Source organism: Danio rerio, chromosome 11, assembly GCF_052040795.2.
Source record: "Danio rerio strain M-AB ecotype USA chromosome 11, GRCz13ab, whole genome shotgun sequence".
NCBI classification, from domain to species: domain Eukaryota; kingdom Metazoa; phylum Chordata; class Actinopteri; order Cypriniformes; family Danionidae; genus Danio; species Danio rerio.
Genome location: NC_141031.1, coordinates 12738223 through 12754053, shown reverse-complemented (window position 1 = coordinate 12754053; position 15831 = coordinate 12738223). Strand labels below are relative to the sequence as shown.

The window sequence follows — 15831 nt, the reverse complement described above, 5'->3', positions numbered from 1 at the left end:
CATATTCACTCTTGTTCTATGTCTTTATCTATTGTTTCTCTTAACTGTAGAGGGTTACGCAATATCACTAAGAGGAAAGCTTTTTTCTTATACTTGAAGCGCTTTAATGCAGATTTTTGTTTTCTACAAGAATGCCACTCTGTTACTGAAGACGCACAATTTTGGAGGTCACAGTGGGGACTAGATCTGTGGTTTTCCCATGGCACTACTAAATCTGCTGGGGTTTGTATTTTAAAGGACAGATTTAAAGGAAAAATCTTAAGATCTAACTGTGATGCTTCTGGGCACTACATTGTACTTGCCGCTGAGATTTTAAATGAAACTTATATTATAGTTAATGTATATGGTTTTAACTTACAAAAAGAAAATAAAGCTCTCTTCAATAGATTAGGCAAGCAGGTGATTCAAATGTTAACCATTTTTCCTAATTCTGCTCTAATCTTTGGTGGTGATTTCAATGTTGTCCTAGATAATAGTTTAGATAGATGGCCTCATCAAACTGGAACTCCTAATTCAGATTATATTATGGCTTTTATAGAACAATTTTCCTTGTTTGATCCATGGAGAAAATCTCATCCAACACAAGAATGTTTTACTTGGAGTAACAAATCTTTATCTTCTCAATCTAGGATTGATTATTGGCTTACTTCCAATGACTTGGATAACATTGTTACTGATATAATACCATCTCCGTTCTCAGATCATGCAGCTATTTCGATTATGATTCCCTTTAGAAACTTTAGTAATTTAACTCAAAAATCTGGTTACTGGAAATTAAATTATTCAGTTCTTAAACATAAGGAAGTTATTACTGGAATAGAAAAAATTATTTTGACTTACTGGAATAAAGCGAAAGTTGAAAAAAAATATTGTAATAATTGGGAACTTCTCAAATTTGAAGCGGGAAATTTTTTTAGGAAATACTGTAGTGAATTGGCAAAAAAGAGAAGAGCTGAAGAAGATAGTATTATTTTAAAAATATCCACTTTATCATCCAAAACAATAGAAGACTTATCAGAATCTGGAAAAGCAGAACTTACTGAACAAGAGATTAAATTATCAGAATTTTACAAACAAAAGGCAGAAGGAGCTTTTATAAGATCTCGAAGGAAATGGCTTGAAGAGGGTGAAATGAGCTCTGCGTATTTCTTTAGACTTGAGAGGCAACAAGCTAAATATAATTATATTGAGAAATTGAGGATTAATGGTAATATTGTGGAGAATGCAAAAATTGTTGCAAACTATTGTTCTGAATTTTACAGTAACTTGTATTCTTCTAAATTTTGTCAACAATCTACTACAGAATTCTTTAAATCGCTACATAACATAAAACAGATTAGTGATGATGAGTTCAATATATGTGAAGCCCCTCTTAGTTTACAAGAAGTTACGGATGCCATTAAATCACTGAAAAGCAACAAGTCTCCTGGAACGGACGGACTCTGCTGAGTTTTATAGAACATTTGAGAAACTTTTAACTCCTTTTTTGCCTGAGGTCTTTAATGAGAGCATAGATAGATTCTTCCTTCCTCCAACCTTATGTCAAGGACTAATAACTTTAATACCAAAACCAAATAAAGATCACTTATTAATTGATAATTGGCGACCAATTACCTTGCTGAACAATGATTATAAAATTATTGCATTAGTTTTATCCAAAAGAGTAAAATGTACTTTGAACAATTTAATTGATGAATGTCAATCTGGATTTTTGCAAAAAAGACACATTTTTAATAACATACGTTTAGTATTAGATATTCTAGAAAATTCACATTACTTCTCTAATGACAACTTTATACTTTTTCTTGACTACTATAAAGCTTTTGATTCTTTAGAACATGAATTTTTGTTACAAACTCTTAGTAGGGTAGGATTTGGAAATTTCTTCTGTAGATCTATTAAAATGCTTTACACTAATTGCAATAGTTCTATTAGACTCAGCAGCGGCACCTCTCCTAGATTTTCTTTGAGACGAGGAGTTAGGCAGGGATGCCCAATCTCCCCGTACCTGTTTTTGATAGCCACTGAACTTCTAAATATACATATTAGAGAAAGCTCCTTAAAAGGAATATCTATTGAAAACACTGAAGTGGTAATAAGCCAGTTAGCGGATGATACTGTTTTGTTTCTGAAGGATGCCTCACAGATTGCTACAGCAATAGAAATTCTTGAACCCTTTTAAAGCCTCAGGTCTCTGCCTTAACATAAATAAATGTGAATTATTACCAGTGAGAGATTGTTCAGAATCTCTAATTTGTAACATCCCTGTGAGAGAGAGTGTGACATATTTGGGAATTAAAATAATTAAGGATGATAAAAGTAGATGTATTTCCAATTTTCTACCAATTATTGAAAAAACGAAAAAGATGATGAACCATTGGCTACAAAGAGATCTATCAATCAAAGGCAGAGTTCTGAAGGTATTTCTAGATTGTCATATACAGCTCAGCCTATTTCAGTTGATAAGCACACAAACAAACTAATTGACGGAATGTTGACAAAATTTCTTTGGAAAAACAAAATTCATAATATTAAAAAATCAGTAATGCTGAATTCTTATGACAAAGGCGGCTTAAATTTTATTGATTTTAACTCACTTAGTGGTAATTTTAAAATTAATTGGATTATCCCCCGTTTCATTTTCTCTCATATGGGTGGTTTAGAATTTCTTTTAATGTGTAATTACAAAATTGAAAAACTCCCAATCAAACTCTCTAAATTTCATCAACAAGTGCTTACAACATGGAGGCTTATTTATAAACACAACTTCTCCCCACATAGTTTTCATATTTGGAATAATGCCAATATCATGTATAGAAATGTCACTATTCTTTAACAATTGGTTTAACAATGGACTATTATTAGTTAACCAATTATTTGATAATGCCGGAAATTTGTTTACATTTACAGAATTTATGGCAAGATACAAAATTCCTGTTACATTACAGGAATTTACTATTCTAACCGGGGCAATACCCACTGGCATACATATGCTGTATAAAGGCAGTGTATGTACATCAGCACTTACTGTTTGTCCTCCTAAACCTGAACAAACCTCGGTTGGGTTTATCTGTTTCTCTGGATTTAAGCCTAATAATCACAAAATTAGATCTTTAATCTTAAAAGAAAATATGTCTATACCGTATGTTATTTTTTACTGGAACAATATCTTTAATAATTCAAACTGGACTCAAGTTTGGTCATTACCTCAACATTTTTTTATCACAAATAAAGCTAAAGAAATATCATTTAAATTACTTCATAGATTTTATCCCACAAAATTATTTCTACAAAAATTTTAAATTGATATTGAGTTAGAATGCTGTTTTTGCGAAAGCTTTAATGAAACTATTTCACATTTATTTTGGTCTTGCCAATATACTCGACTATTTTGGATCAATGTTGAAGCTTTTATTGCTCATAATATCTTAAAAACCTTTTCCTTATCTTATAAACATGTGATTTTGGGTTTTTATGTTAAGGATCGCTCTTTAAAAGATGCTGGTTTTATTATAAATTTTATTTTATTATTATGTAAATTTCACATACATAAATCCAAGTTTTCCAAAAGCAAACCTCTCTTCATGGTGTTAGAAAAAGAGATTCAAATGTATATAAAAGTGATTTCCAAGTCTCAAAATAGAAAAGCAATTAAAACAATTAATATATGCTCCTCCTTTAACATTTTTACATAAAATGTTTGTATATATGCATTTCCTGTAAAAAAAAAAAGTGCATTACTAACTCTTGTAAATAACTAAAATTATAAAATGTGCGAAACATATTTGTATGTAATTTGATAATTATGTACCCTCTCCTCTGTTATTTTATTTATTTTTTGTTTTTTTTTCTCTTCTTTGTTTTTTCACTTATTTCATTCTTGTTAGGAAATGTAAAGTGATTGTATTGTATTGTATAAGAAAACTGTACATGCTGGTTCTTGTTAAAAAAACAAAACAAAAAAAAACTAATGCTTTAATAAACTGTGCTAATCATTCACTTACAATAGCATTATAGTTCACTATTATCCAGCAAGTTTTTACGCAGCGGATGCCCTTCCAGCCGCAACACATCTTTGGGAAACATCCACACACACACACACACACACACACACACACACACACTCATACACTACAGACAATTTAGTCCACCCAATTCACCTGTACCGCATGTCTTTGGACTGTGGGGGAAACCGGAGCACCCGGAGGAAACCCACGTAAAGGCAGGGGGAAAATGCAAACTCCACACAGAAACTGCGCTACTGCCTCGCCACCTTCACTATTGGAATTCATAACTTGATAATCCATTGTCTGTAATATTTTTTTTGCATGAGTAAAATTTGCATTTCACAGATTTTTCGTAATAATTAAAACAATGGTAAATCTGATAAATGATTAGAAATGATCCTTATATCAGGGATTATTCATTGCAGTCTTCTTGTTTTGTTTTAATTCATTGATGCAAATTAGGTCTGTAAATCATTTTTCATTATTCTGTAAACATTAAATGAGATCTGAATCACTAACCCTAAACAAAAGAGTTTTTGAATTAGAAACACTCAATAATATGAATCAGTCTTTCAGTTCAAGCCTGCTGCAGTCGCTCTTCTTCTTGGAAAGGTCAGTGCTGATCCTTGTTCTGCAGATTCTGATGTTTTAAATCTGCTTGTGGTGTTTTATTTATTTGTATATGGGTGTAGGGTCCACCCAGTTGGTCCAATGACGGTATCCAATGGTGGATGAAGGTTCACTGCATGTTCGGTCTTTCCAGTGCACAATATTGATTTATATTAAACTTAACTCATATCTGACTCCAATTTTAGTATGAGGTGGTTTAGAATATTAATATATTTATCCTCGTTTTATCTGACTCCAATTATAAAACATTGATAAGATTATTTTGTTTCCTTTCACATTATTTTAGATTATGATTGAATATTCTTTTGATTTGTTATTATACCTTATTCTCATTTACTCAGATTCCTATAGCATCTCGAGTCTTGCACCGGCCGGGTATACAATCTCTTAATACAAGCTTGTCAGTCTTGGTCATTAAACAGAGGCGATTAACCACTCTCCTAAAGTGGCAGAACCCTATACTTACTATATTTAGGAGATTTTTTATGTGGTCCGCATAAGTATACTTGAATTAATGCCAATATGTTAGTCGGATCTCTAGCAACATTGTATAGCGTGCCACACTGCTCCGTCTAACATGTTTTAGTCCGTTACTAACCTGTACAGTGGCTTGTAGTGCTATGGACAACAACATTTATCAGTGATAATAACACGAGGACTGTTTGAATAATTCAAAACATAACAATTTATTAGTCAGGTAAATGTGTATTATGCCAATTCAATCAGTCAATTCATAAAAGATCAATAAATACATCAAGTTACCAAAGATAAATCCAAGATTAAAAGATGCATTCCTGACTTTAAAATATACATAACATGGAGCATAAGCTCCATGTTACGGGCTGATCGGGGTAAGCAGAATCGCGCTGAGCCTTTCTCAAACCTTACCTTAAGTAATCCAAGAATTCCCTCAAGGACAGGGGTGTGAGCATAACAAAAGACATTTGCATTTAGTGCTGCCTGTGGAAAAGTCACACCCTTCACAGTGGTTCAAAAGATGCCTGAAGTTATATATTTATTGTTTTGATTATGTCTATTTCTGAGAGAATGAGACCATTGTACCAATCGCACTGAGACATTTCAAATGATATCAAACATGATAGATAAAGTCACTTAGGTTAATCTGAAACATTCAAACATTGAAATGACCATATGTGTGAGTTGGGGTGGTTGAAGCCGAGTTTCAGCAGACTCAGATGCAAATGCAGCAGGAATTGTTTTTTCCCGCATTCCCACCTGCTGGGTTGTGGTCAACAGTCTCTGTTTTCAGCTCATGTTTTGAATTGTCAAAGACATCAAAAATATTTGTAATATTTCAATTCTTACATGGGCTTATTTTTGTGATGAAGAAACCCACAGTAATGATAATAAACGAGTGGATTGTGACAGATCCACAGATGCTTTCAGATTTGTGCTCATCATCTATAAGATTTATCCTTTCTCTTTTTTATTACAGGTTTTTACAATTGTTTTGCCACAAATTTCAGAACTTTGGTTTTCAAAAGTCTAGACACAAAATTCACAACCTTTGCCAAAATTGTACATTTTTGCAAAACTTTTAACTCTTTTTTCAAATGCTTGGATACAACACACACAAGTCAAACATACTTTATTCATTGAACTCAGATCACCTTTTCAATATAACACAATTAAACTTCAAATTGATCCCATTTCAAAATGCAACTCAAACATTACATTTGAAATAACCATGTATTCATTTACTTCACATGATGTTATTATCAACTGATACAAGCACTCAAAATGATGAATAACTGCTGCATTATTGTTGATGTGGGGAAACTGATGTACAATATTACATGTTTAGATGATGAAATAATCAGGATAGATCAAATGACATCAGTTACCACAGAAGATGACCCAACTGAACTACATTATCTATAGATGTCATCTTTATTCATCCTTAGTCCATATTTATGGTTTCTTTGTTCTGTGTACCACTTTTACAGACAATGTTTATATATTTGACATCACTGTAAGAAAGCCCAGTCACAGCAGACCAATGTCAGGCCTGGATTTACATTGACAGAAGGTTCTTTCCAAGATTTCTGAGTAATAAAAACAACACTGAAATGTAGAGGAGAACCCGTGACCAAATCCACAAGACCAGACTGATGGTAACACAAATTCCCAAAATAGAAATCTGATATATAGAAATATATGCAAATTACATATGTGATATAATAGTTCATATGAATTTTACATATATAAAATATGTTATACATGTCAAAATATTGCCATTTGTTAAAACATATATGTTACGTATATATACGATCCATTATGTTATATATTTTACCCCTACAAATATATATATATATGATATGGTTGAAAAAAATATAAACAATGATTTTTTCACTATTTTGACAAATTATTGACTATTATGACATTTTATAATAATGTAATTTGCAGATGGGACCATATATCATGCCATTTATCAGCTTTCTATATGGGGACGTGAAGTGAGAAAAAAAATACAGTAAACCTACATTATGATGGAATTTATAAAACTAGTTCGGTATATCCACTGTCTGCACTGTTTCCCTTTACACTTATAGACCATAATGAAACCTGTATCATATATTTTAAACAACAATATTTAATGATTGTTAATGATTGTTTATTGAAGCGATGTACATCTTGTGTGCTGCTGGTGATCTAAAGTAGTGTTCCTGTAGTATTTGTATTATAAAAGGATTATGTGAATCAATGATCCTGCAAATGCAAGACTTCTTTAAGGGAATGAATGCTGTATGCAGAACACTGGAGAGTGTTAAAAGTAGTGACTGTTTAGGATTTTGTGTCTAGAGTTTTTTTAATTGACATCAGGGTTCTGAAATTTGTGGCAAAACAATTGGAAAAAAACTGTAACACATAATGAAGATCAAGGGCAAACAAATAAATGATGAGCTTAGAGAGTTTTAAATCATTTTAACATACAGAGATGAACATTTGTAGAAAATACATTTAAAGGTGTTTTTAAAAAGTGTTAAATTACTTTAAAACGGAAAAACAAATCGCCAATAGGTGGCAGCAAGAGACCTCTTTAATCGAGTGAAGCTTTAAGTGATTCATTCAGCCACGAATCACTGATTCAGTGACTCGCCCGACTCTATACAGAGTCCTGAACCATTCGTGTAAGGAAACGCCACTGTGTATTATTCAGAGATGGCCAACTGTTCTGCTGTTTATTTTATTATTATCATAGTAATGATTTCACTATTATTAATGAGAAAATAACGCGGAAGTTTTTAGCGCCTCGTCACGTGATCGTCAACATCCATGGCAACGGTTCTTTTTGTGTTGTTTTGAACTTCGCTCATTGGCATCTGATCTCGGCGTCCTTCGTGGCTACTGATTCCCAGATTATTGATTGTTGGATACATCGATTGATCGTCTGCTTCTCCCATCATTCAGGTTTGACCCTTGTTATCACACTGTGGTTTGTATTCAGTATGTCTTGTGTTCATTACAGGTTTCAGAGTCGACTCACCTACGACTCGCTCCAGTTTGAGGGCCTCAACATCACTGTGGGAGAGCTGAAGCGGCAGATCATGAGGCGCGAGAGGCTGAAGTTCTGCCAGCTGAAGATCAGCAAAGGCCAAACTGATGAAGGTGAGATGAGGAAAAGCCACTTAAACTATACTACACTAACATTAGATGTGTTATCAGACAGACTTGTAGAAGCTGACATGTGTTATCATGACTCTGATGGTGACATATAGTGATGTTTTGAGTGTTTTAAAATGCTAATGGCACTCAAAGTATACTATGGTAAATGATTATTAATATATAAACTTTATTTTGCTGTCAGAATACACAGATGATGATGCTCTCATCCCCAAAAACACATCGGTCATCATCAGACGGGTCCCTGCGGCTGGGCTGAAGTCCTCCAACAGAAGATTTGTTGGGTAAGTCATGTGAAATAAGCGCAATCGTCCTCTGATAGATGTTATATCAAGAGTTTGAGTCTGTCTGTGGTGTTTTAGTCACACAAGCTCCTTTGTTTTGTTTTGCAGACATCAAGCTGGACCATCAGCTAAATCTTCTCAAACAGGTGATTCTTCACTCCTCTCACTGGAGCAGCTGTTGAAGGTATTGAACAAATGATTAATTCACCCCACTGTGCTGCTCTGTATTGAACTGCAGTGTTTGCATTTGAGGCGTCATAATGACATGTAGTGCAGAATATCAATACACAGTTTAAAACACACAAACACACACACACACACACACACACACACACACACACACACACACACACACACACACACACACAGCTACTTAGGCAGACCAGTAAAATAAAATTCTAATGTGCAAATGCCTGTGAAACAGACTGAGAATCTGGCTGAGGCAAAGGCATCAGAGGAGGACAAGCTAAAAGCGGTGATGTACCAGTCCAGTCTGTGCTACTACTCCAGCAGGTGAGCGTTCAGACACTGACAGGTTTGGTTTGTGAGAAATGTTAGAGCTGATTCTCATGGTTCTGATGTTCATCAGTGAGGCCATGACACTGCTTGGGCTTCTTCCACCCAACTATGTCTGCTTTCACTGTGGGATCCCAGGACACCACATTAGGCACTGCCCCTCTAAAGGGGTAACTGGGTTTTCTAAGCTTATGGTTGCTGTGAACTTGAGCTCTTGACTCCATCAGTCAGATTGTTTGCTCTGTAGTTTGACTGTCACTCATGAATTCACAGGGCAGCAGCTCTGCTCCGCTTAAGCGCATCCGGAGGAGCACAGGGATTCCCCGCAGCTTCCTGTTGGAGGTGGACGACCCAAACCGAAAGGGAGTCATGATGGACGGCAGCGGCAAATACGTCATTCCCATCATAGACGCGTGAGTAAACTGTACTTGGCATTGCAGCATGTTCTATTGTTTGTGAAAATCTCACATTATGTCTGCTTGTGTGTGTTTGCGCTCGATCTGTTCAGTGAGGCCTATGCTGCTGAGAAGAAAAAGAGGCCGTCCTTCTCCTGCCAGACCAAGCCGCTGCCCTCCTCTTCCTCAGCTGGTGCAGCATCTTCAGTCCAGGACGCCAGAGGGAAACGTTCCCGCTCCCCATCTCCACCAGAGACGCACAACGACCAGAAGAGACCACGTCACTGAGAGACCTTCACCCAAGAGACCTGGAGCTGACGTGAGCACAGTGTATATATTGTACATAGTTTATGAATAAAACTGAATAAAGATTATAGCAGCATAAACTGTGGACTGGTTGACCTTCACACAATACAGAAACACAAAAGAAAATGATCAACACATTAAGATAGAAATGATGAACAAACATGCTGCGGGAGAACCAGTGTGCTGTCCTGCTCACAATCTAAAACTTTTAGTTAAAGTTTATTTCAGAGGTGCTTCAGGGAAACTTTTTCTTATGAAAGGCCAAAAAACTAAACTCGTCTGAGGGTGGTGGGCTGGAGGTAAATCTACCAAACTGTAAAATTGTCAATGTAATTTCCTAGTTTATTATTATTATTCATTATATAATTTACATGATTCACTGAATACTGTAATTTACAACATTTCAAATTCTTTAATTGTATTAATAATTATACATTTTATAATGAATGAAAGTCTTACAATAAAACATGAACAATCCCATTTATAACACTAAAAATACACTTTGCCTTCGCTTGCTGATGTCTTCTGTAATGTCTGCTCTCCTTCAAGTGACTATTATTTTATTTGATTCATTCACAACATTTCATTGAAACGTTTAATTTCAGTTTGTTTATTTTTGTATCTCAACAGTTAAAAAATAAAGTTATGTTGGATTAGAAATGACAATCTCTGTTAAAGACTTTTCCCAAAAACTCCCCATCATTCTCCCTCTCTTCTCAGATGGGATGGAGGGCCAAATCAAAGGTTACCTTGGATCCACTTTGGCCCACGGGCCCTAGTTTGGGCATCTCTGGTTTACACCGATGACATGCTCATCTAATCAATCCTGGCCAAACAAAATGTTGCAGCTCATCTGGTCTTCAATGATCCCAAGAGAGCCCACGTCACACCTCTCTTACCTCTCCACTTACACTGGCTGTCAGCTGAAGGTTCAAAACATCTCCACTTGCTACTTGCTACACTTGCCCCTCTGTCCAGAAGTGAGCACTGCCTCATAGAACCATGCCATCTAGGATTTGGGGGTGTTTAACCCTTCTGTGCTGTTGGTGAAGTTTTGGTCCACTCTGGGCTGATATTGAGGCTTAATTTACCAACAACTTTCTCTGTGGTTCAGCAAATGGGATGATTTTTGGTGACAAATCTTGTTGACACATATTTTGGGAAAATACTTTTAGAATTTTTTAAAAACTCAACAATACACTCTGGGCAAATTTACCACCCTTTCATTGTGTTCATGGCTGTTTTTGCCTAAATGATTTCCATTATTTTTAAATGCAACGTCATGACAGCGTATAATCATGCATTCTTGATTGTTGGTGGTTTTTCCTGTTGGGAAGAGGTAAGATTTGTGATTTTTACTGGTGATCATCAGTTACAGTTCAAAAAAGCTTGATTTCTTGCTTTTATTTGGTGTTTAGTGAGTGTGTGAGGTTGTAAGAGAGACTTTTACACACATATATTGATGTGTAGGAGAAAATAAAAAATAGGCACCTCAGCTGTTAGAACATAGTAAACATAGTAAGTGTACTTATGCATGCACTCTATAAATTGCAGTTTTACTCCACAGAACTCCATATAAAAGTCAGACACGCTTTTGCACGGGGCAATGTAAAGGATTTAATGGTGCCAACTGATGATCAACAGTAAAAATGAAATTTGACCTCTTCCTAAGTGGGAACCCACTAACCAGAGTTGCTGCTGGTCAAAAGGAGACCCTAAGATAATTTTTACTGCGGTGCTTCAGCAGAGAAACAAAAACACACAAACATATGTATTTAAATGTGTATTCATTTATTATATATAAAAATATGCATATAAACACTCAACATTAAATGTTTTATAAAATAACAGTTTACGTCAAACACTGACATGTCTTCTGCAGAAGGATTCCTAATTGCAAACATTTACAAAGGTTGTCATAAAACCCTGTCTGAAGCTGTAGAGATAGACGGTCCTCGGTGCTGCATGCTGTATCTGTAACGGTCAGCTGCTGGGCCCGGTTTTTCAAAAGGTTTAATCCGGATCAAATTGATCCAGATTTAGTAATTCTGTTTTTGCGATCCGTGACCAGGTAATCCAGCTTACTTTTTGAGCCAGTTTTTCAAAGCAACATCGAATTGGATCAATCTGATCCGGATAGGAACTTTTCAGGATCACTAAATCTGGATAACCAGTGCTCAAACAGGATAGGAAATCACTATCCAGATTTTTTGGATCAAAATGATCCAGATCCTACAAAAAAGATCTGAAAAACCCAAACTAAAGGTTTGATCTGGATCAAAACCAAGATTGGATTACGTGATCTAATCCGATTATGTAATTCGTTTTTTCTTTTAAAAAAAACATTTTCAAGATTTGATCCAATCCCTTATCCAAAATCCTAGTGGATTACTTTTAAAAAACCAGGCCCTGGGCCCGGTTTTTCAAAAGGTTTAATCCGGATCAAATTTATCCAGATTTAGTAATTCTGTTTTTGCGATCCGTGATCACGTAATCCAGCTTACATTTTGAGCCAGTTTTTCAGAGCAACATCGAATTGGATCAAACTGATCCGGATAGGAACTTTTCAGGATCACTAAATCTGGATTACCAGTGCTCAAACAGGATAAGAAATCACAATGTAGAACTATAGATATGTAAAGAGCGACAAGTAGAATAGCCAGCGTGGGGTCAACATAACTTTATTTTTTTTAAATGAAAACTTAATAAATATTAAATTAATAATAATAATAAATAATAAAAACAAGAAAAACAACACCGCATCCTCTTCCAGCAGTCCACTCATCTGAGACCTGAAACACTGTACATTGAGGATATTAATAATAAGTTTCAAATATAGATGTAAATAAAAAAAAGACTTAATGTCAAAAACTCCACAATAATCTCAGACTTCCTCATCTGATGTGGAGAGAGCAGCTTGTCTGAGCGTAGCCTTTAGGAGGCGGATCTCATGTCCTTGGCCTTGGTTTGCTGCAGTTTGGTCAGAGTCAGTTGTTCCCCCGCCAGACAAAGCTGTGCTTCTGCCCTTTCAGTCTCTTTTTGCAATTGTTGAAAGAGATTTCAAAAATCAGTCATTGCCATTCTTTGCATTTTTTGTTTATTCTGTAATCATTGCATGCATCACTAATAAATATTCTAAAAAGAAAAATATTTTTCATTGTGATGAATATATATATCAATTAGTGACAAAATAAAATTGATTGTTTTTGGTCAATTTTCACAGCTGTTTGGGGGATTATTTTATGAGGCCAAACTCTTTGTACGTTGCTGGAGGCCTATACTGAAAGGCTAAATACATTAAAGCCAATAATCACTATAGCCTGACGGATGAACAAATAAAATTAAAACCTTATGAATAAATAGTATATATCGTAAGATACTGCATGATCCAAAAATAGTATTATTTAATACATTTTTTAAGTTTTCATTACATTTTAGGCATGAAATCCACGTTAAATCCACCCTTCTGATGGGATCAGTTTAATCCAGGTTTTTTGGATCAAAGTAATCCAGATCCTACAAAAAAGGTCTGAAAAACCCAAACTAAAGGTTTGATCCGGATCAAAACCAAGATTAGATTACGTGATCTAATCCGATTAGGTAATCCGTTTTTTTCTTTTGATAAACCCATATTCAAGATTTGATCCAATCCCTTATCCAAAATCCTAGTGGATTACTTTTGAAAAACCGGGCCCTGGTGTCAATTTTCAAAACTCTAGATACAAAATTCACAACCATTGCTAAAATTGCACATTTTTTTGCAAAACCCTTAACTCTTTTTTCAAATGCTTGGATAAAACACACACAAGTCAAAAATACTTTGTTCATTGAACTCAGATCACCTTTTCAATATAACACAATTAAACTTCAAATTGATCCCATTTCAAAATGCAACTCAAACATTACAATTGAAATAACCATGTATTCATTTACTTAACATGATGTTATTATCAACTGATACAAGCACTCAAAATAATAATTAACTGTTGCATTACTCTGGATGTATGGAAACTTTTGTACAATATTACATGTTTAGATGATGAAATAATCAGGATAGATCAAATGACATCAGTTACCACAGAAGATGACCCAACTGAACTACATTATCTATAGATGACATCTTTATTCATCCTTAATTTTTTATATTTATGGTTACTTTGTTCCATGTACCACTTTTACAGACAATGTTTTTATATTTGACATTACTGTATGTATGTGAGAAAGCCCAATCACAGCAATATCAGGCCTGGATTCACATTGACAGAAGGTTCTTTCCAAGATTTTTGACTTATGAAAACACCACTGTGATGTAGAGGAGAACCAAACCCACAAGACCAGAAAGATGGAAACCCAGATCCTAAAATAGAAATCTGATATATAGAAATATATGCAAATTACATATGTGACATAATAGTTCATAAGAATTTTACATATATAAAATGTCATACATGTCAAAATATTGCCATTTTTTACAGTTTTTCTTGTTTGCTTTGACCTGGTTAAAGAAACTAGGTTCCACTTCATTTTCATTTTCACTATCCCAGCAGAGCAGAAGACAGGTCTTGCAAATTTGTAAACCTTTTCTCATTGGGTTGACACATTTTCCTTACCATTTTTCAAAACAGTTAACACAGATGTCGTTCAAGCAGTCCAAACTCCATTGTTTTAGCTATGGTAACCAAACAGAGACCATCTATTCCTAACCATTAGACACTACCAAGATCAGTTTGAATTCACTGAAGCAGCGATTTGAAACTCCTACACTCAAGTCTTCAATTAGCAATCAGTCTGCAAACCTTATATAAATGGTGGAAGGTCTGTGTTGTTCTGTGCCAGCATGGATGGAGGAGGTCAATTGTGGCTATATGTCCTATACTCCCAAAAGATTTGACTGTACATTGGTTTAAATGTGTTTAATATTTACAGTATTTTATTATTTTTGTCTGTTTTTACAGTATTTTAGTTTTCAGCCACAGTTTGAAAATTGTCATGAATTCAATATAAATTTAATCAAAGCATTTCTTATTCTGGATCCAATTCTTTGCAAAAAGGCAAACTTGACGGCCCAAATAGAAAGACAACAAATGGCATTGGCAATAGGCTACAATGACAAGCAATGGTGGTGCACTGACTTCTATATTTTGTATTTTGTTGTCCATTGTGTAATGATTAATTCAAAGAGCTCATATATCTGTTTGCAAGTTGTGTTGTTTGAAGGTAAAACTAGCTTTTGTTTCATATTTTAAATGTTTTGACACGATATGTGCCTTTTGCAAGCAAAATGTGTCATTTTGACCATGAGTGCTGCTGTTTAGGCCTGTGTGTCTACTGTTTTGAAAAGGTGGAGTTTCAGTTGACAACTGCATCCAAGCAATCGAGAAAAACTGTGACTATTAGAATTACAAATATAAACATGTATGTTACGTATATATATATATATATGATCTATTATGTTATATATTTTACCCCTAAAAATATTTTACCTATAATTTTACCTATATTATGACATTTTATAATAATGTAATTTGCACATGTTGCCATATATCAGCTTTCTATATGGGGATGTGCAGTGAGGAAAACATTACAGTAAACCTACATTATGATGGAATGAATAAAACTAGATCAGTTTATCCACTGTCTGCACCGTTCCCTCTACACTTATGTATAAACCATCATGAAACCTGTATCATATATTTTAAACAACAATATTTAATGATTGTTTATTGAAACAATGTGCATTTTGTGTGCTGGTGATCTAAAGTTGTGTTCCTGTAGTATTTGTATGATAATAGGATTATGTGAACCAATGATCCTGCTAATGCAAGACTTCTTTAAGGAAATGAATGCAGCATGCAGAGTTTTGAACACTGGAGAGTCTGTGTTAGTGACTGTTCAGAGTTTTGTGTCTAGAGTTTTGAAAATTGACATCAGGGTTCTGAAATTTGTGGCAAAATGATTGAAAAATACTGTAAAAGAACGGTAGCCAAGCACTTTTCATATGTATTTGAATTACTTTATAATGTGGAGTTAATTCAAGCCTTTCTGCAA

The 15831-nt window shown here is 34.6% G+C and overlaps 1 protein-coding gene across 5 annotated transcripts; it reads left to right on the top strand.

The window, feature by feature from the left end:
- The first annotated feature begins 7952 nt into the window (after window positions 1-7952).
- LOC110439291 (E3 ubiquitin-protein ligase RBBP6-like) lies at window positions 7953-11652 on the top strand. Of its 5 annotated transcripts, none has more exons than XR_015502402.1 (7): window positions 7953-8267; window positions 8467-8566; window positions 8675-8750; window positions 8991-9079; window positions 9356-9495; window positions 9591-9796; window positions 10504-11652. XR_015502402.1 is itself a non-coding variant. In XM_087273459.1 (6 exons), exons 1-5 carry the CDS (start codon window positions 8108-8110, stop codon window positions 9453-9455), a joined length of 525 nt encoding a protein of 174 aa, XP_087129585.1. In that variant the 5' UTR covers window positions 7953-8107; the 3' UTR covers window positions 9456-9495; window positions 9591-10300. The 5 variants fall into 5 exon arrangements, 1 of the variants encoding a protein (XP_087129585.1); XR_015502404.1 differs by having other exon boundaries at window positions 8675-8712; window positions 10504-11005; XR_015502401.1 differs by having other exon boundaries at window positions 9591-9807; window positions 10504-11005.
- The last annotated feature ends 4179 nt before the right edge of the window (window positions 11653-15831 follow it).